The sequence below is a fragment of the Epinephelus moara genome, chromosome 2, assembly GCF_006386435.1.
Source record: "Epinephelus moara isolate mb chromosome 2, YSFRI_EMoa_1.0, whole genome shotgun sequence".
Classification (NCBI taxonomy): domain Eukaryota; kingdom Metazoa; phylum Chordata; class Actinopteri; order Perciformes; family Serranidae; genus Epinephelus; species Epinephelus moara.
The window spans coordinates 20305033-20329956 of record NC_065507.1 but is presented as its reverse complement, the minus strand read 5'-3'; the positions used below and the strand labels follow the sequence as shown (position 1 = coordinate 20329956).

The window sequence follows — 24924 nt, the reverse complement described above, 5'->3', positions numbered from 1 at the left end:
TTGATGAACAAGAGGCACAACTTGGTGCATAAAAATTCACCATTCATTAAGGGATCTACGCTGCCCTTTGCTTCACAGGTAAACAATGTGCACTTAGACAAAAACTCTTCTGCAACTTTGGAGTGTTGCATCTATTTTTACACATTTTCACCCAGTTAGTTGTCAGTGTGATGTGCTTTATTCGCACTCTGGGGGTCATTAGCTGCTTTAATGATCTGCTTTACTGGAGATGCCCACAGAGTACAGTGCCATGTCCTCACAAGCTTCCCAGTGTATCCTCTTTCTTCCATAACTAAATATGTGTCCTGCCTTGGGCCTTGTTTTCATTGTTTTCTAGTGTGATTGTATATCAGTAACCATTCTCACACTTAGTGAAAGGACGCAGCAGAGATGCACACAAATCATTATCACAGTACACTGGCAGTCAGTCTAAATTTGAATCCCAAAGTAACCATATTTTCCTACCCATAAAAGTTCACTTCAAAGTGGAGATACATGGCTGTCATTGGGGGGTGACAACATGTGATATGCAATACACTCCGTGACATTCACGTGACTATTTCATACATGGGTGATTTGTGGTTTATCCTTGCCTGTCAACCTATGGACAGGTGAGCAGGTGACAGGTGATTTTCCAGACATCTCCATCCAGACATTATCTCTGAGCATGTAGTCAGAGGGATTATAAAAAATGAAATGGAGAATGTGATAAGAGTGCAGAAGAATGGCCGGTGACTTGTTGCCAAATAAGTGTCCTGGGAGGTAATCCTCAGATGCAGACGAAGACTGAGGAGATTGTAAAGGAGTGACGCATCTGTGGATAGTGTAACAAATGTCTCCTCTCACCATGGGCACTTTGGCAAAAACAAAAAAAAAGAACCCACTAGAACATTTCATACAGTGTTTCTGAGGAACAATGGGGCTTCTCGAGTGAACAGCAGCAGTTGTGGCCCATAGCTATGTAGACTATCTGCACTGCAGCTCGGTGGAGACAATAGAGGAGAGAGGGTTGACATGCAAGGGAAATTAACAAAGGTCAATTCTGGTTGGCTGAGGACTTCTTCGCTTGTGGCAAGCATGATCACCTTTCAAGCATTCAAGGTGATTCATTCTCAAGACACAAATCCTTTTAGTGAATCTCTGCACAAAGATTTTGGAAAAGGTGCTTCTTTCTTTTGAGAGTAAAGAGTTGATGATTCTGAATCAGTAGATTTGTATTTTATTTGTAATGCAGCATCTCAGTCATTAATCAAAGGGGCTGCAGTATATTCGTTTTTAAGCATATAAAATGAATTTTATTCTGCAAGTTTTCAGTCACTGATTTACTGTAGCGTGCTAATAAATAACCTGCAGGTTTTTAGTAACATTCCCTGAGTTTGGTGAGAAATTGCTGGTGAGAAATATATGAAATGTGGATGAAATCTGATCCTGACCAATAATTATGTTGATAGTTTCAAAATGCATTTTTTAAAGACCTGAATTACAAGTTTATTTACCAATAAATATGTGCATTGCATCAAAGTTTGAACCTCATTTGTCTCAGCACAACCAGCTCACAACTTTCATCTTCCATAACTGTTTTGATGGAGGGAAATCCGAAACAGCAGCTGAAGTTAACCTGGGGGATCTGTGTCAAATCCCACTGACAGATTAATCTGCTGTGCTTAGATCTGACAGTGAACCCTGCCAGGAGCGGCTGCTGTCTGAACGACAAGTCACGGTAGAAACGTGGAGAAAGTGTGTTTACTTGTGTGTGTGTGTGTGTGTGTGTGTGTGTATTTGTGTGTGTATTTGTGTGCATAGGGGTCTATATTTAGTTGGAGGGAGGGCACACCTCTGTGGTTTTAGGTGTCTTGAGTCTGTCAAATTCTATAAAAGCCAATGTGCACGACGACTTCTGCAACACCTGCTCAGGTAACCGCTAAGGTAAGTCTCTTTTCAGTTTGTCTCATGGGGCTACTTGGAAATTTATTGATTTTAAATGACAACATTTTGGGGTCATTTTTAGTCTTGCAAAACAAAATTTACAGCACAATTTGATACTGAAAATAAGGATCACATCCAAAATCTACTTTCAAGAACTGTGTTTTTTCTAAACAATCACTTTTTGTACATCTGCTATGAATAAAAAGTCCTTAAACTGATTTCTTTTTTTCCTCCATCTAAACACAGGATTCATCAATCTGACCGAGCCTCCTCCAGACAGCATGATGCTCCATCTCTGTCTCCCTCTGCTAGTGGTGCTCCTGCAGCCAGCTCTGTGTCTCTACAACTGCTCATCTGAATATGAGAGAACACCAGGTTGGTCTGATATTACTTTCACTGAGTCAGATGGTTTTGTTTTATTTGAGCATTCTGCACAAATCAGAGCAGATGGTATTTGGTGACAAATACAAATTGAGAAAATGACTTTTTTCCTCTAATGAAGGTTGTAGCTGGTAACGTTTGTGAAAAGTATCCTTTTGTCATACTTGCTGAAACACAGCAATTCTAATGACCTTTCCGCACATGAACAAAAACGACCAATCTGAGCCCAGGAGTTTCTAATGCAACTATCAGTCATGCCGATCAGTGCATGTGAACTGCACTCACACTGTCAAACTAGGCAGCAATGATGTTTTCAGAAACATATTTTTGTGTACTGTTTATCTGTAAAATGAGAAAGTTTGTTAGGCTGATGGTTTCAACACAGTGGCCGGACCAACTTTCTTATTTTACAGCTAAACAGTGCACTAAAATTTATTTCAAAAGAACCTTTGAGGTGAAAAATAGGCAGAATCTTGACTCATATTTGATCAGTGCTGCTTAGTTTGACAGTTCACAAGCTGTAATTGACATAATTGACAGCTGCGTCAAAGACTTCTTGGCTCTGATAGGTTAGATTGGTAGATTCTCACAAATGCCATTAGAAACAGTAGAAAGAGGAGGAGGAAAATGATTTTTTTCACAGACTGTCTATATTATGTATTTCTTTTAGAATACAGTGACAGTTTCAGCAAATATGACAAGAAGGGAGAAGGCATAAAAGTTACCAATTGTAGCTCTAATGTTAGGAACTTTTCTTATCTGTGTCTCTGCAGCAGCAACTGGATCATCATATTAATTTTCCCTTTGAATCCAATGGGAAAAAACCTCTCACAATGTTAAAATCTCCTCCTTGGCTTCTCTTTTCCCATCTCTTACAGACAGCTCAGACATGACAATTGACTGTGGCACCACGATGATCACGTTGGAGATCAACCTGTGCACGGCTCAGTGGGCAGGCTTCAACACCACCGACCTGGCTCTGAACGGGGAACACAACAATACAGACTGCCAGGGCTCTGCTGACACCAGCGTGGACCCTCCAATCATCCGTTACAAGCTTCCTGTTAACCACAGTCTGGATAACCCCTGCCGCCAGTCTCTGCAGGTCAGAGGATGTTGAATGATGTTGAAATACTAGACAAATAGTTCCAGGGATTTTACTGCAACAGGGATTCAGATAAACGTTATTTAGAGTTATTATGTGGCAATATAGAGTAAGCTCATGTGTTTTTTTTGTGTTGTCTTGTTCAGATTGTGGATGAGAACCCAGACCCCACAGGTCCCTTCAGCAGCTTCTCAAGTATCCAGTCAGTCATCATCACTGGGTACATTGACACACCCAGATCTGACCAGGGGATGATCAGCTACTCCACAGACCTCTACTACCATTTCTCCTGCCGCTACCCGCTGGAGTACCTCATCAACAATACAAAGATTGTGGCGTGAGTAACAGTTCATCGTAATAAAAGCCTACATTGTGCAAAAAAGATTTGTCTGTGATGATTATTTAGTTGTAAATGTACCCTTTTGCATCTTGTCTGAGGCAACACATTACATGTGCATCCTGTTTTCCATGATTTTTTAGCTCTTCAGTTTCTGTGGCGACCGGCACTAATAATGGAACCTTTATTGACACACTGCAAATGAAGGTTTTTAATGTAAGTTGGCAGCCATAGACACACTACACTGTAGAGCTATTTCTCTTGACTTATTTCGCCCTGACGTCTTGTTTCTCCAGGACTCTGACTATACCCACCCGTTAGAGGTTCCTTCAACAGGACTTGAGCTACGAACCAAGATCTATGTGGAGGTCAAGGCTGTTAACCTCACAGGAAAGTATGTAAAAGTCTATTTGGATTAGTGGATGCTCATAGTGAATGTGCATAACTGAAAACAATATTGAAATGAAAGTGAGTGTTTTCTAAACTGTAACTTATTGTCCTCTTTTTAGTTTTTATGTACTGCTGGATCACTGCTTTGCCACTCCCACCCCTTACAACGTATCACACACTGAGAAGCACAACTTCTTCACCGGGTATGGACGCACACGTTGTTAGCGTAGCTTCATACATCGGGGAAATATCATAACTTTAACTTCACTTTCTAAAATTCTGCTCTCCTCCAGCTGTAATGTGGAACAAAGGACATATGTGACAAGTAATGGCGTTTCCAAGATTGCCCAGTTTTACTTCGACGCTTTCCGCTTTGTTCAGCACCGCGACCAGGCCAAGTCCGTCATCTATCTGCACTGCATACTGAGACTCTGTGAGCCCAGCAAATGTCAAGAGCTGCTCGCTGTAAGTTGAAAAGTCAAGAACAAATGAGTCTGTTTTAGAGGTCCAGTGTGTAGGATTTAGGGGGATATATTATGGCAGAAAATATTCATAATATATTAATATATTATAATATAATAAATATGTTTTCTCTAGTGTATAATCACCTGGAAATATGAATTGTTGTGTTTTCTTTACCTTGGAAAGAAACAGTTATATCTACATAGGGGGTGGGTCCTTGTCCACGAAGTCTGCCATGTTGCACCATCATGTTTCTACAGTGGCCCAGAATGGACAAACCAAACACTGGCTCTAGATAGGGCGATTTAGGTTTTCACATCAGCCACTGTAGTTAGCAGCCCCTCTACGACCGCAGTGTTGGAATGAGAAACTATTTTATTCAGTGTTTTTACTGGTTTAAATCACCAGATCCATTTGGTTTAGAGAGGAAGAAACCTCTGGAGATAATTTGCCTCCCGATAAAAACCACTGTCTGGATCTTAAGTTATCAGAGAAAAATTGCCTCTCTGCAATGTGCTAAACGGTGTTGAAGAAACACTGATTTGTAATGTGCAACTGCTTTATTGGGTAATTTTATGGGGTTTCATCGCCTGATTAGTTTGTTTTGGAGAGTAGTAGCCTCTTGTGAAAACCTCCTGAACAATGAACACTGAAGGAATTCTAACGCCGGATTTCCACTGGAAGCGTGTCCGTTGCGGAACGGCAGCGCTGGTTATCCACTGCGTGCTCCGCCGTCCGTCAATACCCACCGGCTGCGTTTGCTGTGCGGAGCGGTGCAGCTCCGCCGGAAGACATCTCGGTGCACTGCCGTGATTAACATCTCATCGTCCATGGTGTTAACGGGGTGAAATGACGTCTGAAAACCTCTGACCTGTTGACTTCAGGCCTGCCTCTGCCCATTATGTAGTTTTCAAGGTGTAGTGCAGGGAAATATGATCCGCGTGAACGCTGTGTGTTTTATTTTGAAAATTAACCGGATGTTTTATCGTGTTTCTGTGCACGACTTCCTGCCCCGCACGACCTGCTTTGTGCTGAATTGCTGCGTTGTGCTCCGGCGTCCAGCAAAAATAGAAGTCCTGCATATCTGTTGCGGAGGGCTCCGGACTGCTGGAGCTGTGACGGAGCCGGAACGCAGCACAGCCGCAGCCGGTGGAAACACACACATTGACTAGAATTGAATCCTATTGGCTCCGCTGCCGTGCCGGAGCGGAGACGCAACCAACACGCATCTGGTGGAAATAGGCTGTAACCGGGAGAAGTTTAAGCTTGTTGCAATCTGCAATCCTCACCACTAGATGTCACTAAATCTCCCTAAATCTTACACTGCTCCTTTAAATACGTTAGAGAAAGTAATGCCAAAGCAACTTTCAAAAATAACCCACGGCAATGTTTCTTAGGACAAACATTGATAAAAATAGAAATCTACAGTTTAGACTTAGACATTGCATTGCTGCAAACTGTGGAGAAACAGCATCGTTGCAACATTTATTGCCTCATTAGATTGCTGACAGTATAGAGAGGTAACAGGAAATGTAGAGAGGAAGGTTTGAAACAACATGCAACACAGGTCCTTGAACAGTTCTGGGGACACTGTGGTTCATAGTTGCACCTTAAATGACAATCACCATTACGATTTCTTATTCTATCATAAAATATAACAAGTAAAGCACACATTATTTCTTACACTTAAAACGTATATTGAAAAGCAAGAGTTTTACATCATAGAAATATATAAATCAAAACAAACCTGACAGGATGTTTGTTATTTTCAGGGCTGTAATAACCAAAAAAGAAGAAAAAGATCTGTGACTCCTTTTGGAGAGGAAGGCAACGACTCTGCCACTGTTACAGTTGGACCTCTTTACACTGCTGGAGAAGGTAAGATGCAGTAAACACACTTCTGTAGTGAACTACAATAAAAACTTCTTCACTGACTCTCTTTCTTATCTTCCTCTATTAAAGACAGACCAAATGCTGCTGCCTACAGTGAGTATATTTTGATCACACTCCTCATTTGAAATACATTTTAATATCTTGAAGAAAAACGAATCTAAATTAATCTCCCCTATGTGTATCAGGTAATAACATGGCATCAGAGAGGGATGACGTGAACGTGCCAGGCCTGGTGGTGGGGGTGGTGTTTGGCTCGGCTGCTGCTGTCATGCTGGTTCTGGGTGGCTGGTTTGCCGTGAAGAAGTTTTACTGGGCGGGAGGATTACCTCACGCCTTTGACTGACGGATCAACTGCCGAATGTCTTCACCTTGTTGCCTCATACCATATTGCAACTGTATGGTTGTTTGCGAGGACATTACATCTGATAATGTTGTGATTTGTCAGGAAACCATAGAAACCAAGCAAATACGCTTATATCTTATGTAACCTCTTCTGTCTATACTTGATTAATCTGCACTCAGATTTCATTTATCGGTTATGAAGGAACAGTCAAACCTGAACTATGTGTAAAAAAAGAAACTTTAACTATGTAAGCTTTTGAAGAGCAGAGTCATTTTAATATTTCATGTTGTTTTAAATCTGCTCTGATAATGACCTGCAAGTCTGCCCACTGACAGTCTTACTGGTTTTTGGGTATCATGTACAGAATCTCATTGCTGATAGCACTTAAGATATATTTTTGAACGCATAATATAGTTATAATCTGTAGTTTATTATTCAGATCTGGTTTGTACATAATAAAAATCAAGTTTAAAATTTGCTTGGCATTGTACTCTGTTGTTATATAATTAAGAAACAACAATTTGTATCATCAATAACTTTACTCACCACAAGCAACATCTTTTTACAGGGCTCAGTGAATGCATACTGACATTTACACACTTATTCACAGACAGAATGAAACATAAATCAAAACCAAACACTCATAAATATTTACAGGCTACTTACTCTGTGAGTACAGTGGCAAACAACAAATGCCTGGACAAGAATACAACTCAAATGATCCACTTTAAAGGGTCATGACAGCAGTTATTTGGTAGTTTTTTGTACAAATGAACCGCTGTCTTTGACACTACACTGAGTGCAGAATGTCTTGGATCAGAGCAGAGAGTTTAGCTGAGAAGTCCTCCTGCAAAGAGCCCCCTGGCTGCATGGACGAGGAGGAGGAAGAAGAAGACAGAAGAAAGTCTCCCTGGACTTCCAGTTTGTCTTCCAGCCCCTGAAACAGCCTCTCCATCCGGGCCTGAAACACTTGGCTTTGCAGAGCTGCATTTTGGCAAAATTGCTCCATACTGGCCGTCACTTCTGCCGCACCTGGCCGTGCAGCTTCCAGCAGAGCAGCAAGCTCTGCTTTGAGAGCCCCTACCCTGTTCTGTGCCTCCCCCCTCAGAGAGCTCATTTCCTGTCCCAACTTAGAGCTTATGTCCTGCCAGAGCTCAGACTTGGCTGCCTCTTGTTCACTAGCACTGATCTCTTTCAGATGTTCGATCACCCCGATGGTTTTAGTGTGGAAGTCGCTGATGAGGTCAGCCACCTTGGAGCTGCTGTGCTCCAGCGTCTGGCTCATCCAGTTGAAGGCTTCTTGGTACAGAGCTGGACTGGCCTCTGCCTGAGCCTCTGCTGTCTCCAGCCCCTGCAGATAGAGGCTCAGCTGGCCACACAGGTCTTGCGTGTTGCTGCTGAGAGAGCTCTGGAGCTGCTGGGTGAGGGGAGCCAAGCGCTCTCTCATGCTGGCCAAGGTGGAGCTGAGGTGGGCTGGCGATGGAGACAACCTCTCCCGCAGCTCGGCCAGCTCTTGGCGCAGACGGGTACGCAGGCGCTCTGACTCCATGTTGAGTTTGTGTTGCATCTCCACCGCCACAGGGTTTGTGCTGTGATCGTCTGTGTCGTAAAGGTCACTGCTGTCGATGTGGCTCTTGTAGATTTTACTGAGCAAAGAGAGAAAGCAGCACTCCACTAAAATGTGTTTTGATATTGTTTCTCTTGAGTGGATGGATGCACATTTATTTCAGGTCTTAAAAGAGTTTACAATACTTACTCCACATCCTTTGTGAGCTCTGTCTTGTCATGAGCCTGGTTGGCCTTTGAATCAGTCCAGGTTGCCTCCCTGGTGTTACGCTGGAGTGGGTATGCTACAGACGAAGAAAACATTAATGAAAAAAAGGAAATATGTTGCAAAATGAAGGGTATTAAACCACATTTAAGGAGGAATCTATACCTGAAGTTGTCAAGAATGACAGGGCGAAGATCACGACTTTTAGATGCATGATTACCGTTCTGCGGAGCGACAGATGAAAAGAAATACATAAGAATTTCACATTAGAACAAACAAATGAATCAGTACTGAATATTTCCAAATTAATAAATTACATATTATTCGTTTGACATGCATTCCCTTCTCAGTCTAAGACGGAAAACAAGAAGAAGATCAATACGTGGAGAAGTGGCTGGCCTTTACCTGAGGATCAGGGGTCTGCAGAGAGACTTCTCCTCTCATCTGACTTATAAAGGTCCTTGTTATCAGAGCAGCTGCCCAAACTCTGCCTGTGTCAACAGTCAACACGTGGAGGGTCACACTGATGACAGAACACAACATGCATAATATACACACACACATGCACACACACCCACACACACACACACACACATACAGAGACCATGTTAACAGTGCCCACTGTTGAACCTTCATAAAACGTAACAACATTCTCGCAGCATTGATTCAAGAACATGCAGTCATGTCAATAAGGATACAGCACTTTAAGATAGGGTGTTAACAGGAGAAAGTACTATGGTGAAAAATAGGATAGATCAGTTTTATTTGTCACATATGATTTAAACATGTATAAACCAGTACAATATGCTGCAGTAAGATAAGAATACTGTCATAATAATGATAAAGAAAGACTCATCAAGGCCTTTGTGCTCTTAATCTGGAGAAAAATATGAAAACTAGGCAGAAGTTTATCAGAGCGACCCAAAAAGGTTCAACAGGTTCAAGTTTGTGTGTCCACAGCCAGATAAGAAAGGCGGCCGGATTTCGGAGTTTTTACGTCAAAGCCCCACTTTGCCAAGAACCAGAATTGTACGAATGTTTACAACGGGGTCACTTGTTTGACCCACCGTGCCTGTTGTGGCTTTTTAAGGGTTGTGCAAGATTGGAAGTGGGTTTTTAATGTTTTGTATGTTTTAAAATTGTGTAAGAATTCAGTGTATCCAGTTTTGGAGCAGCTCATGGAGCATTGATTATGAAGGCTGGTTTTGGATGTTTGACAATCAACAGTTTACACATCAATGTTTGTGCTGCAAGTCAGGACGGAGCAGCTCAAAAACAGGACAAGTAAACACTGGTGATTGTGCTAAATTCTGTGTTTTTCTCTGTTTTATCTTTTAATCAACAAAACAAGAAAGGAGTAAATCAAAAAGTCAACTTTAAGTGGATTAATGAGTCTTTGTGCTTATTTACAGTGCATAGTGTGACATTTCGGCATTTGTCTGCATTGTTCATAAAATGAATTTAAACATTTATTGATTTCTTGTTTATGATCTTATTAACCTGCACAGCATTTGTGAATGCGATGTGGAGGGTTTTTGCACCAGTGACATGGATATGTAGGTGAAAGTTGAATCCTCTTCAGTTAGGTAAGTTACGAGACGTCACTGCGGGGTCAAAGTCCATGGCTACCGTGATGAAATATGTAGGTTATTCCACTTATCCAAAGTCCAACATTTATTTCCATATAATAACAGAGTGAGTCAGAGTTAGTAAGACTTTGATTACTATACTGTACATAAAAATAGTACTGTTGGCTGCTTCTTGCAGAGGTACAGTTGATTGTTGAACAGGGAGCAACATTAACACACAGCATGTGCTCACAGAAGGACTTGTTACGCACATACATGAATGCACACATAAGCAATTGGGGAAATTGTTGTTTTAAAATGACTGGACAGCTAAATACACTTTGTTTCATAATAAGCTTTGGCTGTATCGTGTATTTCATTTGAATATGGAGCAGAATTTGGCCACTTGAGGCCGGCTCCAGAAGCCAGTCAATCCCAATTTACAGCAGAAATAAATGTTTACAGCCTGGTTCAAAAAAGGTTTTGGTCTCTACAGCTAATTTCAACATTCATGACAACTGTATGGAGGGTGAATTTTTATATAACTCACCCATTTACATTTTATTAAGGTTTAAAGTTACACATACTTGAGGACGTTTTGTGTGACAGGCTGTCTGCTGACAGTTTCCTCAGCTTCTCAGTCAGATCCACCCCTTGCTCAGAGCCAGCCTCTTGCCTGAATGTGATGCCTCCTGACTCCAAAAAAACAAGAGTGGCGGCTGAAATGGTGAACTCGGGGCTTCATAATGGGAGTCCACAAACCAATGGGTGATGTCACAGTAACTACATCCATTATTTTTTACAGTCTGTGGTCTTCACCTGTAAAATGTCCCTCAAAAAGACATGTAACAGCCAAGAAGAGACTTGAAATGATCACATATAAATCACAAAGAGACACAAAACAACTACAAAAAGGCTGCAAAACAGTTGCAAGACTTAGGGAAGGGGCAAAACAATCATAAAGAGACAAAAACGGACCACAAGGAAACACAAAATGACCACTAAGAGAAACAAAACCACAGAGAGATGTGTTATGATTACAAAAAGACTCAAAATAATAACACAAAGAGGCTAAACAATTATAGAGTCTGTGTGTCCTGCTCCAGTGGGGGAAAGGTGGTGGGGTCCTCTGCATATCTGGGCCCATTATCTCCTAATCCACCCACTGGGCAGATATCTGAGCGTGAGTTTCAAAGGGAATTCAGCAGCAGCTGTGACGCACATAGTGCTTAATAGACCCCTCTAAAGCAAAGCTGCGTTGATGTACATTGGGGGCCAAATCTTTAATCAGTTTCATGGCAGGATTGAGAAGAACAAATGCAGTAATGTGATCTGGCACCATCAGGCAGCCTTACACTCTGTTTACCCCGTCACTTTCCACCAGCACCCAGTCCCTCCACTGTCACTGTCACCTTACCTCACAGGCCTCATAAATCATTCAACAGGCCACTGAAAGTTATGCAGACTAACTAGCCCGCTGCTTACCTTGCGGCTCTATCTACCGTCAGACAGATCGGGTCATGTGTGCGGGACTGCAGCAGGCAGGAGAGGTTTATCAACAGGATGAGGCTGCCACAGCATCTTTGTAAAAACTTTGTTGGCTGTGACCAAAACAAGGCAGGCAACCAAGAGACTGTTGACAGATCTTGGATGAAGAATTGAAAATGTCTTGAGGCTGGAAAAGAGCTGGGTTTCTTGTGCACCATATTAACAATGCTCAGGAGATGCAGATGCGAGAGTTTCAGTTGGCTGAGTGCTGTGCTCCTTTCTCTGGTTCATGGAAACAACTTCAGTCAACAGTTCCAGGAGAGGCCACCCTGTCAGCCAGGTAGGCTGTCCCATCTGCACACAGTGATCCTTTAACAATATTTTTGTACCTATTTTATTTATTTCTAATAGGTTTCTACTGCCCTTTGGGGAGCTTTACCCCAGTGCCTTGTCCCAAAGGAACCTATGGGCCAATTGCTGGTGCTGTGTCCACTGACAGCTGTCTGAAGTGTCCTCCTCACCACTACTGTCCTAGAACAGGCCTGTCTGCCTCCCTGCCCTGCGGCCCTGTGGCTCAGCAGCCTCTGTCTGGTCAGGAGGCCTGTGTCTGCCCAGGAGAGGGACAGAGTTTCCAGGTGACAAAGTGTTTTCACATGAGCATGTGTGTTCCCTCTGGTGTGTTTTATGTGACCATGTAGTCCTTGTTTTTGTATCACTACCACCTGTACTCTTACAAGCTCTTCCTTTCTTTCATAAACCCAAAGATCTGTATTTCTCAAGCCTGTGTTTTTTATCGTGTCACGCTTGAATCCTGGGATACATTGTGCACACTAATATGAGAAGAGCTTTCTCTCCGAGAGGAAACTTTAGACTGGACAATCTGTAACTTCACGCTGAAAGAGCTCAAGATCAATTTCGCTTGCAGTAGGGTCTTGTTTCCTAGTCTGTTGCAGCTTGCATGGGTGTTGAGCCCTCCACTCATCAGCTCATAATAAAGAGAGTGAGATTTCTTTCTCTGACTGTTGTCTAGTTGTGCCTGGGCTAGTGTGAAAACTAGTTTTGAATGAATGACTGAATGAATGAATGATGGAAGAACGAAGGAGGGAAAAACAAATGAAGGAATGAATGAGGGAAAGGAGGAAGGAAGAAAGGAAGGACAGTAAACAGACAGAGGACTCAATGAAGGTAGAAGGAGAGAAAGGACAGAAAAATGGATGAGGGGATCAAGGGAGGAAAGAGGGAAGGAAGGAAAAACAAAAGGAGGGAAGGAAGGAAGGGATCAGTGAAAGAAAAAAGAGGGAATTGAGAAAGGAAGGAAAAACAAGAGGGAATTGATGAAGGAAGGTAAGAAGGAGGGGAAGAAGGAAGGGATCACTGAAGGAAGGAAGGAAAAACACAAGGGAACTGATGAGGAAAGGTAAGGTAAGAAGGTGGAAAGGAAGGAAGGTAGGAAGTAATGAAGGAAGGGAGGAAAACAGGAGTCAATGGGGAAAGAATGGGATAAAGGAAAGAAAAATGGATGAGGGAATCAAGGAAAAAGGAGGGAAGAAAGGAGGGAAGGAAAAACATGAGGGAATATATGTAGGAAAGAAGATAAAAAGGAGGGGAAGAAGGAAGAGATCACTGAAGGAAGGCAGGAAAAACATGAGGGAACTGTTGAGGAAAGGTAAGGTAAGAAGGTGGAAAGGAAGTAAGGAATGAAGGGAGGAAAACAGACAGAGGAGTCAATGAGGAAAGAATGGGAGAAAGGAAAGAAAAATGGATGAGGGAATCAAAGAAAAAGGAGGGAAGAAAGGAGGGAAGGAAAAACATGAGAGGCTCGATGAAGCAAGGAAGGTACAACCGTGGAAAGGAAGGAAGGTAGGAAGGAAGGAAGGAAAGAATAAGGAAGGAAGGTAGGAAAACAGCTGGAAGAGTCAATTAGGGACGAAGGGGAGAAAGGAAAGAAAAACAGAGGGAATCAAGGAAAGAGGAAGAAAGGAGAAAAGGAAAAACCCATGAGAATTGATGAGGGAAGGAAAGAAGGCAAGAAGAAGGGAAGGCAGGAAGGAATCGTTGAAGGGAGGATGGAAGGAAAAAAGGAAGGAAGAAAGGAAAACAAGCAGGGGAGTCAGTGAAGGAAGAGGGGGAGGAAGGAAAGACATTATGAGGGACTCAAAGAAAGAGGGGGGAGGAGAGAGGAGGGAAGGAAAAACATAAGGGACTCATGAAGGATGGAAGGAAGGAGGGAAAACCAGATGAAGGAATCCATTAAGGAAGGACAAAAGGACTGAAAAACAGTAGGGAACCAATAAAGACCTAAGGATGAAGGGGAGATATATTGATCAGGGTATTAGGTAACAGAGTGACCTCACTGTGACCTGCATGCAGTATTATACAACACGGTGCCTGAACCCTGCTGCTTTTTCTACAGACCAGTGATGGGCAGTGCCGCTGCACCATCGGCTACCAACCTGCCAACCAGGGAGATACATGTGTACACAAACTGTACGATGTCTGTAGAGACGGGAAAACACGCACACAGTATGGAGACTGCCTGGACAGATATCAGTGGTCACTTCAGTGCAGGCAGCAGGTTAGACCTCGTGCAGTCATATCACACATAGTCATGCACACGAGAGCAAAGGTAACAGGAAACTCATCTTGAACGTCAGTTTGAATGATGCTTTATGACTTTGATGAACTGTGACCTGTTTACAGAGCACACAGACAAAACATACTCCACAATGAAATACTAGACAGTAAAAATATTTTGGTGCAAGTAAAATGCTGCTTGCAATTGATAGAAGTAAAAGTATGTAAGTTTAATCAGGAAAATGTACTTAAAGCATTAAAAGCAAAAAGTCTCAATGCAGAAAATAACCCCTGTGACAATGAGGTGTACTCTAAATGTTTATTAGAATCTTATTACTACTAATGTATTAATATTAAAGCATTCTTTGTATTTTCCAACCAATAGTCAAAACCTCAAATCTTTAAAAAATAAATTAAAATGTATTAAATATATATGTATATATTTGAGAAGATGGAACGCTGAAATGTTTCACATCTGTTCTAAATTAACATTTAAATGTAAATCTAAATGTTAAATCTACATCTAAATGTTAAATGTTAAATCTAAATCTAAATGTAAATCTAAATGTTAAGTCTAAATGTAAATGTAAATCTAAATGTTAAATCTAAATGTTAAATCTGAATGTAAATGTTAAGTCTAAATGTAAATGTAAATCTAAATGTTAAATCTAAATGTAAATGTTAAATCTAAATGTAAGTCTAAATGTTAAGTCTAAATCTAAATGTAAATCTAAATGTTAAATCTAAATCTAAATATTAAATATCAATGTTAAATCTAAATCTAAATGTTAAATGTTAAATTTAAATATACTTGGTGAAATATTTAGCTAATATGCAAATGCACACTGTCAGTCAAACCAAACTAATGGGAGAAAATGAACTTATTAATTTATTGAAAATACATCAGCATGATAAGAACTACCTAAAATGACAGAAACCATGTTTGGGGAAATTTTATTTGACGTGTACTTTGAGTTTAATATTTATATAATTTAGCATTTAACATTTAGATTTAGATTTAACATTTAGATTTAGATATACAGTAACATTTAACATTTAGATTTAGATTTAACATTTAGATTTAGATTTACAGTAACATTCAACATTTAGATTTAGATTTAACATTTACATTTAGATTTACAGTAACATTCAACATTTAGATTTAGATTTAACATTTAGGTTTAACATTTGACATTTAGATTTAACTGTGACATTATATTTAACATATTTCAAATACTGCTGTAAATGTGGTAAAAAGTGACTTTCAAAAATTCACACCACTTTTTTAAACGTTGTTTGAAGCTAAATGTGGCAAAAAGTTGCTGTTAATTTCAGTGCGAGCCACTTTACAAACGGCACCCCATAGTTTAATTCATAAGAAAACACATTATATAAGCTCTTCATATGTTTTGTATGCAAAAATCTTCTTTTGTAAAGTAACTAGCAACTAGGGTTGCCAGATAATTTAAGTTGAGTAAAAAGGACAAGATTTCCCTATAAAATGCAGAGGAGTAGAAATATAAAGTGGCATGAATGTACAAGTACCTCAAATTTGTACTACAGATGGTACGTGAGTAAATGTACTTGGTTATATTCCACGGCTGACAATCACAGACCGAGCTGATGAGTACAACCTCGATGTCTTTGCCCTTTTCCTCCATGAACTTGGCAACAGTTTATCTAGGAAAGGTTTGTATCAGCCCAACTTAATATTTAACCATACACTGCTTCCTTTGACTGTCGGTCAGCGAGGCCTTCACCACTCTCCCCGCACAGTGTTTATTTTTGTCACTGCCCTCCATTGCGGCCTTTTGAACAAATGACCTTACACCTAGTTACACACTCCATCCGAGCATAAGAATGCTGCCAGTTTTTTAAATGATTTTAAAACACTCAGACAAAAGCTGGTCCAAGCAGAAAAAAGTATTTTCTTGATTTGTCTTGGTTGCTTTCTGCAGGTGTGTCAGTCTGCAGAGGACTACAGGGGTTATGATGGAGAGCTGGGTCTGTGTGTTTGCAGAGAGCCTCCTGGAAGAGCTGCGTGTGTGGGCCTGTGCAGGACAAGGCCAGCCTCTGAGCTGGAACTCCACTGCCAGTCCAGTGGAGACATGGAGCTGATTTGGAGTTATGATGGTCAGGTGAGTGAAGGCAGCTGCGGATTTACATACACTAACAAATTAATGCACAAAAAAGGAAAGAAAGTGTTTTGGGTCAATAAAATTAAAGCTAACTGTACCCAGGAAGTGTTCCTCTCATGATATCCATGCAGTGTTTCTACTGAATAAACATAAAGAATAGTTTGTGTTACACTACCTGGTCAGACAATGCAGACAAAACACAATGTCGTCTTTATCGCACCAGCAGTGAAAGCGCAGGATGAGTGTCTCTTGTGTTGCAGTGACCTATAAATGCTAAACATCGCTATTGTGTGTGCAGGTGTCGAGCGTCGCAGGCAGCGTGCTGGAGACGTTTTTTAAACAGTGGGACTCCCCGGGGACTTCTCTGTGCGGCAGCTATCTTAACTCCTCACATGCTGTGTACATTGTTCAGACAACAGGTATAGACACGCAAAGTAGCTGTCTGTCTGCCTCTGTCTCCTTTTGTCCGTCACATCTCTCTCTCTGTTGTTGTCTGATTGCAGAGGCAGGTTTCTTCGGCCTCCTCGACCGCCTCCCGAAGGAAGTGCAGCAACTGTTTCCTGTCACCACACAGCAGGACACTCAGAGCTCAGCGGGCATGTCATATCAAAACACCAACAATGATGATGGTTTATTGTCCATGCAACATAATGAATTATTGCTTCAATGATGATGGTCCTGTGTTTTTTTTTTTCAGAAGGAGATTCTGACGTTCTGTGGAAGGATGTTGAAGTTGCAAATATCAGTCTTGTAAGGAGAGAAATTAATTCCAGCAGAAGTAATGAAGAAGCGAGAGAAACAAGTCTAAATGGAGTTTTGAACCCCACAACATGTCTCCATTTGGGCGACATTCTACTGTTCACTGTTGACACACGTCACTATCCTCAGTATGATCTGTAAGTCAGATGCTAGGCCTACAAGTTTTCCATGTCCATTTTTACCTATGAATCTGTGCTTTGACTCTACCTTACACCTTACTTCATGTCTTTCAGTGACAACTTGTACAACACAAACGGCGATTTCGACTGGGGTGCATTCAGACAGCTCAAAGAAGAGCTGACTCTGTCTTGGACTCCTCCCAGCTTCTTTGCGGTGGTGTTTAGCCAGCCTGGAGTTTATGTTTTTACACTGAGCAGCCATCGGCACAAACACATGGTAACTAAATTTGAATAATATCAGTGTCAAAGAAGTATTTCACTGCTGGAAAGATGATCTCTTTATAAAACTGGGCTGTCTGCACTGCAGTAGAAGGATGGAAATACCTTTGACACTGGTGCTATATGACCAGAGAAAACAGAGGAAAAGGTCTCTGGCATTATTTTTGCTCAAGAGGTAGAAAACCTACAACTACCAGAATGTACTGTGTGCAACAGGCTAATAAAAGCTCCTGCTGGTGGGTGTGAGCTTGGCCGTTTTTCCACAGAAAACAACATGGCAGCCAGCTGGTAACAAACAATCTTGTATTACAGTTTAACAATATGCTAAAATATGTTTCTGAAAACATTTTAGGTGAGAAGTAGGCAACGCAGTAACAGAATCTTAATTCATATTTTCATCAGGATGGGGGTGATGTGGTCACGGGTGTGAGAGTGTGTGAGAAGACGAGCAACTGAATTGTGGATATATTGTAGTTTCTTGAGAGTTTTGGATGATGAACTGTAGAGGAGACTATTGCAGTAATCAAGTCTGGAAGTGATGAATGCATGAATGAGGGTCTCTACAGCTGAAAAAGAAAAGGTTTGGACGGAGTTGGGCAATGTTTCTGAGATGGAAGAAGGCTGTTATGGTGATGTGTTTGATATGTTGGTCAAAGGAGAGGGTTTGATCGAGGATGACATCAAGGTTATGGACATAGGGGGAAGTCCGTCACCTTACATCCAAAATTCCACACTAAATGCATTGCGTATTCCTTACTGCTTTCCTGAAGATAAAGTACTTGTACCAATGTACTTGTCTGCCAAGTCCTCCCTGTATTCTCTTTACATGGTTTGCAAGGGGTCAAACATGTCACAGGGTGTCTTTAAGTTTCCACATCTTGGTCTATTCTTGGTCCTTACATCACATCTTACATTACAAATTCCTTAATTTTGGTCTTTGTGAAGCAAATTCTAACATATATGTAAATTTACAACACCTGGATAATTAAACTACTGTCACATATCCCCCCTCTTATTGCTCTCTAACTCTTCTTACTCAGTATGTGCGGGTGATGCCTGCAGGCGGCCAGTGTTACGAGCCTGGTCCCTTCTTCCCCACCATACCTCGTCATGTTACCAGGGTGGGAATCAGCAGGAGACGTAACCTGTTACTGAGGCCAGATTGGCTGGTGACCGGAGGGCTGCTATTTGGAGCTGTGGTCATCCTCTGTTCATGTGTTACACTGCTGGTTAGTGAACGTACACAGAACACAAATACATTGCAAGGCTTTTGATCATGGAGAATTTCCATTACTTTTTAAGATTGATTCAAGATATCGGGATTATATTGGGAATCATCATTATTTAATTGTATTAATAAAATTTACATATCATCCCATGCCTAATCTCATGTGAAGATCCTGTTCCGTGAGTATGGATGGCCTGAGAAGGAGCCAATCAGAGCACGGTATCGCTTGTTGCAGTTGGCCTACCACATGGACGACTACTCATCCAAAGGATCAAGGGTGATCTCACTTAGGAAGATTCACCGAAACCATCAAGCCAGAATGACACAAGACTCCATTCAACCAGGTCTACACACACTCTCGCAGAAACACACACACGCACACATGACCTCTCAACTCATTCATTTGAAAGCCTAAAGGCCAATATGTTACATAACTTGCATTCAAACATAATCTGCAGCACGTCAATGAATGCAGCCGCAGCGTGCACACATAACACACACACACACACATGCATGCAAGCACACTTACATATACACAGAAACACATTGATACATTGTTGGTCTTTGAAGACCCTTGTGGCTTCTTATGTAACACTGACAGTGACCTGGGGGTGTTGCTCCCACCCGACCAATTACTGTTGAAAAGGCTCTTGTAACATTCCTGACATCACGTGCAATGACAAACAATAAGAATGACAACAGTCCAAATGTCACAGGATTTAGGAAATCCCCTCAGATTACTGTATTTTGAGATGGCGCATTTTATGCAATCGCCACTACAAACGTTTTTGGCCAAAAATAGGGCCTTCTTAAATGGCCTGGAGAGAAGTGTTTGCTTGTAATGTAAAGAGTGAATTGATTTATTAAAGCTTCTGATGTGCATACATTAAGAAAAAATACACAACAAAAATTAGAGTGTATGTACCATGACATGCGGACAGGTAGGCGAGGTGTTTCAAGCTCATTGATCTCTCTCAGGCAGCACATCATGCACGCTTTTAAAAGTTCTCCTCGAGAGATGTGCCATGTATGACTGCGCCAGCGATAGCTATGGCTGGAGGAATGATGCTTTTGGGTTGTCTTCAGGTCTCATTCTCACATAGCCGATTTCTTCACACAACATGACTGAATTGATCAGATTTTGATCGTCAAAGGTCAAAGGTTGAGGTCAATATGACCCTGCATCCATCTCATTCTAGTGAATGAGATATCTCAAGAACCCCAGGAGCATTTTTTTTTCTTCAAATTTGGCACAAATGTCCACTTGGACTCAAGGATGAATTGGTTAAAATTTGGTGGTCAAAGATCAAAGGTCAAGGTCACTGTGACCTTGTCTGTCTCATTATTGTGAATGGGACATCTCAAGGATCCCTTGAAGGAATTTCTTAAAATTTGGCACAAACATCTACTTGGACTTAAGAATGAACTAAATTTATTGGTCAAGGGTCAAAGGTCAAGGTCACTGAGACCTTACCTATATATGATATGATACACATATATGTATGATTTCTGCCATAACTCAGAAATTCCTATGCCAATTACAACACAATTTCAATGGTTAACAGGATGATGACATGATGAAGTGATGACATTGGACAAAAGGTCAAAGGTCAGCTTCACTGTGACATCATAATGTTCTGCAAAATCACTTTTTTGGCCATTACTCAATGTCATAAATCAGGAACACAAGGGGAGACATTTGGTCAGATACTGACTTGGTGACATTAATCTTGGGTGCTCACTTTAAAACTGTGCTGATTGTACAGATCTTCTGTGCTGCCAGGTTGAAGATGTGTGTGAAGCGTCCATGTTTTCACGGACATGGATGTAAACTCTAACTGCCACTTGACAGGTTTGCGGAGGCATACAAACGTGAGGCAGTAACTCTAGTTATATTCTACTCATCTTTCTCCCTCTGTCTCTTTGTGTATCTCTCTCATGACAGCAGTCTGTGCAGACACCTTGGAGGAGTTCTGGGATTACGAGCACCAGGTGGATCTGGAGGCATTCAGCAGCAACACCTTCTATAGCCTGCTGCTCAAACAGAGTCTGTCTGTCACCACGCGGCTGGGACAGCTCACCACCGAGGCCTGTAGCTCTTAGTTTATATGCAAAAATAACACTATGTAAAAGAATTGACCCCCTCTTTTTCAGCACATGATGCATGTAATCAGTCTCTGAAGTTTCTTCCCATGCCTGGGACACCAGAAACTCCCCTTTTGATTGTTTTACAAACAAATTGATGTCTTAATATCCTATATTACACATTCTCACATTACTGTTTTATGAATAGTTTATGTGTTTGTGCTACTCAAAGCCAGGTGTTTTTTTAAGCAACATCTGCGAACAAAGCCCCAAACCCTTTCGTACCACTGACCCCTTCTGTGTCAACATGCAACGCTGCCCCTGGCATCATTTTAGTAATGCGCGGGGCTTCTGCCCAACCTGCAACATATGTTGAGTGGGAATGAAAAGGATCATGCTGTTTTATGCTAAGATAAGCTAACCAGCTGCTGGCTGTAGCTTTGTAATTATGGTAAAATATGACAGTGGTATTGATTTCTCATCCGGCCCATCTTATATTGTCTTGTCTTATTAAGTCTACTACACATACCCTGATTTCTCACAAGCACAGGTTCCATCCAATAACTCAGCTTTTATCTTTATCTCCTTTTCTTTTTCACCTGCTACTGTCCCTTCTTCACTCATAAGGTTAAACTGTATTGAAACATATTGGATGTCACATTGGGATGCCTCTGTTCTTTGTCACACCATTCTCTCTCCTGCGTCCTTCCTGTTTGTGCCACCAAAATGTTGGCTGCAGTGTAGTCGACAGGGGTTGTTGTTACAGCCCTCAGGACAGCTGAGGTGATAAAGATGTAAAAAGAGATGGCACACCTCACACCCGTGATCATCCCACAAACGTACACGTCTCACCAGTGTTACATGTGTGCTAGCCGCATGGGCGTGGGGTTGGATGTGCGATTTGATTACTGCGATTTTATGAAAACAATGTGGCAGTTATTTTTTTGTTTTCATATGTGTGTCTGTGTGTATCCAGGTGAAGGAGCTATATCAGGGAGTGCTTGGGAAACTGCAGCTCCTCCACCCACGCCTGATCACTGAGGAGAGGATGGGGGAGGGCTATGAGAGGGTGAAGAGGGAGGTGGAGAGGGAGGTGGTGCGGCGGAAGACTCTGGCCTCACAGCTGAGGACTCTGCTCGACAGCCAGCTGCAGGTTTTTATTACATTACATTCCCATCTGTGCATCTCCCATTATTACATTATTAAAAAATTAGGAAAAACTAAATCAATCTGTTCTAATTACAAGGACAGTGGACAGTAAAGATGAAGAGACAGTGTATGTATGTGTTCGAGACAGATCTTAAAGACACAGGACTCTTTCTCATGCTGCAACTAACAATTGTCAATTAATCCTTTGGTCTACAGAATTTCCGAAAATCCTAAAGCCCGAAGTGATGCCATTATATTGTTTGTTTTGTTCAAGTCACAATAACTAATCAATAAATTGACTGATCATAAACTGCTTTGCTGTTTTCTTCAGGTGCTGAGGCGAGAGCAGCAGGCCCAGCAAAGGGTCCACAGTGTGCTCACAGCCCAGCTCAGAGAATGCACCAGACTCCTGTCCAAGATTAAAAGCAACCACCAGCAGAAGTAAAGCTCCCATTTACCCTTTGCAAAGTGTCACAAACAACAAGCAGAACAGAGTAAATACCCTTACATCTACAATCTCTCCTTTCCCATGTTCAGTTTGATCCAGAGGCTAACGTCCCTGGTGGATGAGATGGGAGAGCTGGTGTCAGCGGAGTGCCAGCGTCTGGGGGCCTGGGGGTTTCTGGGTGAGGGTATAGGGGCCAAGCTGCTCTGCCCTGACACTGGAACTGTGCTGACCAAGGACCACATCTTTGGTGAGTCCAACACCCCTGAGTTGGACATAGGTGGTAATGAGACAATGGCCCCCTGGCTGGGCACAGATATGTAAAAGGCCTCAACACCTGTCCCAACCTAGAGATCCCAACTGCCAGTAGGGGTCGCCAAAGCTTCACATGGGGACATGAGGCCTTCTTGATTTTAAAGGGTGTAACAAAACTTTTTTAACATATATATTATTGGCCTGTATCTCAGCATTTCATTCACTTATGTGAAGAAAACTAAATGAGACTGTTGTTTTTAAAGCATCAGTAAAGTAGGCAGTTAAAATACCCAAAGAGCCAACAGAAAAATGACCAAGCTTTAGAGAGAAGGAAACACTGAGTCTGTCGAAAAAGAAGCATATTAAGCATTAATAATTGTTAGAAATACAACAAAAAAAATAAATAAAATAAATAAATGTGTAGAGAATAGTATAAAAAGTTTCAACAGTTTCATCTGCTTCAAAGCACTCATTTTACACAAACTTCCCACAGCTATTGCGTCCACTATTTGGGTTAATTGTAAAGTTTACCAGCTGTTCTGCATTGTTATTGTAATGCACTGAATATGATATGAAATATCATGTTTCACTTAGTCAGGGGTTGTCAGTTTACTCAAAGTGGTTGGGAACCACTGCTATATAGGAGCCAGACGTTATAGTTGGCCTTTTTTTTGTTGTTGTGTTGCAATATCTTTGTGGTGAACGTGAGTCTCTTCTTGACTGACACGTGTTAAGGCCTTCACCTGTCTTAGCCTGGCCTTCATCCTTCAAAAGCTCCATCCTTAAATCTTAGAGAAACAGCACCATCTTTTGCTAAAAATGTGCACAACAACAACAAGGTGGCCTAAGTGAAAAAAAAGAGGCACACATTTGGTTTGTATCCTCCTTACAGGTAGTACACCTTTCACAGCATTACTTTACACCCACACAAGTCCATATATTGAGTTTTCTCTCATTCTAGTGTAACACCCATCTTAACTTTCATTTAACTACAGGTGAACTTCGATAACAAAGCCAACAGTCAGTGTGGGTCAAAATGCCATAACAGGTTTTTATTAAACTCAGGGTCCCTAACAGCAATAGTATAACAACAGTTAAAAATTAAAGTGTCTTACTGCAGAGGGGTGGTGCACCAATCTATAGGCTGATACACTGGAAGTATACTACACATGGATGACCAAAACTACACACAAAATAAACCCTTTTTTCCAACAGAAAAACACCCAAACTACTCTCAGTGCCACAGCAAATCTAAATGATATCACCACAACTCAACAGGTGAACTCCCAGTGCACCAAATTAAATAATGTAAATTAAACGGCAATCAGCACTTTGCCTTTCCTCTGGCACTACACCTGGACTGTTAGGACCCAGGCAAGCATGTCTACAGGAGTGATCACAAATCATGAATGAGGCTGACACACCTGTGCTCCATGAGCCTCTTAACAGCTCAGGTGCTCTCACCTTGACTGGCCAAATTTTGCCTGGGTCCTATAGTGTCCCCCTGCTACACTAGGTACATTATTTCTCCTGTAACAGTTAGCTCATAAAATGGAATATAGGTATTTTAAACAAAGCTATCGCACCAGTTGGAGGGTTAGAGGTGTACCAAAATGATGGAGACACATGCTTTTCTTCCTGATCCAAGTTTTTACACTGCAGCGATCCATTTAAGCAGAAATCAGCGTGACAAGCTGTCCACCCAGCATGTGACTAGACTCACATTCAAAACATCTTAAATCATCAGCTTAATAATTAACAGTCTGTCTTTCTGCCTCTCTCCAGGTCCTGATGGGTCTCTGCGTGTCAGTCGGGCACTTCACTGTGATTCAGTCACAGGCCTCATAAGGCCAAATGCTCACAGCCATATGCTGCTGAGCAGCGGCCACACCATGGCGGTGCCACCTGATTTCTTCGTCCACCCACAGACCGGCAGAGTTATGCCCATAGCTGGCAACGTGGCCTACGATCCTGCAAGCTCTACTCTAGTGTTCACAACTGACTCATGCACAGGTGATATGATGAGTGCTTGTGGGGTTTGAGGGATGATTGAACCAGATAAAGAGGAAAAAGGGATGCACTGATACTTTACACTGGATAACTGGTCAAATATACACAATATAAAATAACACTTAGGTGTGCAGTTTGATGGCAGCTAAAATTCAAACCACCTACACCTTTAAATAATATCCATTAGTTAATACTTTGATATCAGCCCCATAAAAACAC

At 41.6% G+C, this 24924-nt stretch overlaps 3 protein-coding genes across 9 annotated transcripts in view; 2 read left to right on the top strand and 1 right to left on the bottom strand.

Moving 5' to 3' along the window:
* The first annotated feature begins 2178 nt into the window (after positions 1-2178).
* LOC126399680 (zona pellucida-like domain-containing protein 1) lies at positions 2179-7074 on the top strand. Its single transcript, XM_050059835.1, has 10 exons — positions 2179-2301; positions 3186-3412; positions 3559-3749; positions 3893-3965; positions 4046-4143; positions 4259-4342; positions 4433-4604; positions 6374-6479; positions 6564-6587; positions 6680-7074. The coding sequence occupies exons 1-10, from the start codon at positions 2208-2210 to the stop codon at positions 6835-6837; spliced, it is 1227 nt and encodes a 408-aa protein (XP_049915792.1). The 5' UTR covers positions 2179-2207; the 3' UTR covers positions 6838-7074.
* Positions 7075-7246: 172 nt separating this feature from the next.
* zgc:162608 (uncharacterized protein LOC100037332 homolog) lies at positions 7247-9102 on the bottom strand. Of its 3 annotated transcripts, none has more exons than XM_050059815.1 (4): positions 9014-9102; positions 8774-8832; positions 8594-8687; positions 7247-8483 (listed from the first exon to the last, which is right to left on the bottom strand). In XM_050059815.1, exons 2-4 carry the CDS (start codon positions 8820-8822, stop codon positions 7628-7630), a joined length of 999 nt encoding a protein of 332 aa, XP_049915772.1. In that variant the 5' UTR covers positions 8823-8832; positions 9014-9102; the 3' UTR covers positions 7247-7627. The 3 variants fall into 3 exon arrangements, with proteins under 3 accessions (XP_049915772.1, XP_049915764.1, XP_049915780.1); XM_050059807.1 differs by having other exon boundaries at positions 8991-9067; XM_050059823.1 differs by lacking the exon at positions 9014-9102 and adding an exon at positions 8926-8950.
* A 127-nt stretch (positions 9103-9229) lies between these two features.
* The window catches only part of si:dkey-103g5.4 (uncharacterized), a 36598-nt gene continuing 20903 nt past the window's right edge, over positions 9230-24924 (top strand). For 3 of the 5 annotated variants that reach the window (XM_050059744.1, XM_050059754.1, XM_050059726.1), the window contains exons 1-15: positions 10769-12004; positions 12076-12299; positions 14078-14239; positions 16197-16376; positions 16675-16795; positions 16880-16972; positions 17074-17272; positions 17369-17531; positions 18574-18762; positions 18931-19105; positions 20707-20849; positions 21823-21999; positions 22327-22436; positions 22533-22690; positions 24481-24708. In XM_050059744.1, coding sequence (XP_049915701.1) covers positions 11890-12004; positions 12076-12299; positions 14078-14239; positions 16197-16376; positions 16675-16795; positions 16880-16972; positions 17074-17272; positions 17369-17531; positions 18574-18762; positions 18931-19105; positions 20707-20849; positions 21823-21999; positions 22327-22436; positions 22533-22690; positions 24481-24708 — 2437 coding nt within the window. In that variant the 5' untranslated portion in view covers positions 10769-11889. Of the gene's footprint in view, positions 9903-10768; positions 12005-12075; positions 12300-14077; positions 14240-16196; positions 16377-16674; positions 16796-16879; positions 16973-17073; positions 17273-17368; positions 17532-18573; positions 18763-18930; positions 19106-20706; positions 20850-21822; positions 22000-22326; positions 22437-22532; positions 22691-24480; positions 24709-24924 lie in introns of those variants that run through there. The other 2 variants (XM_050059762.1, XM_050059735.1) reach the window with 2 other exon arrangements.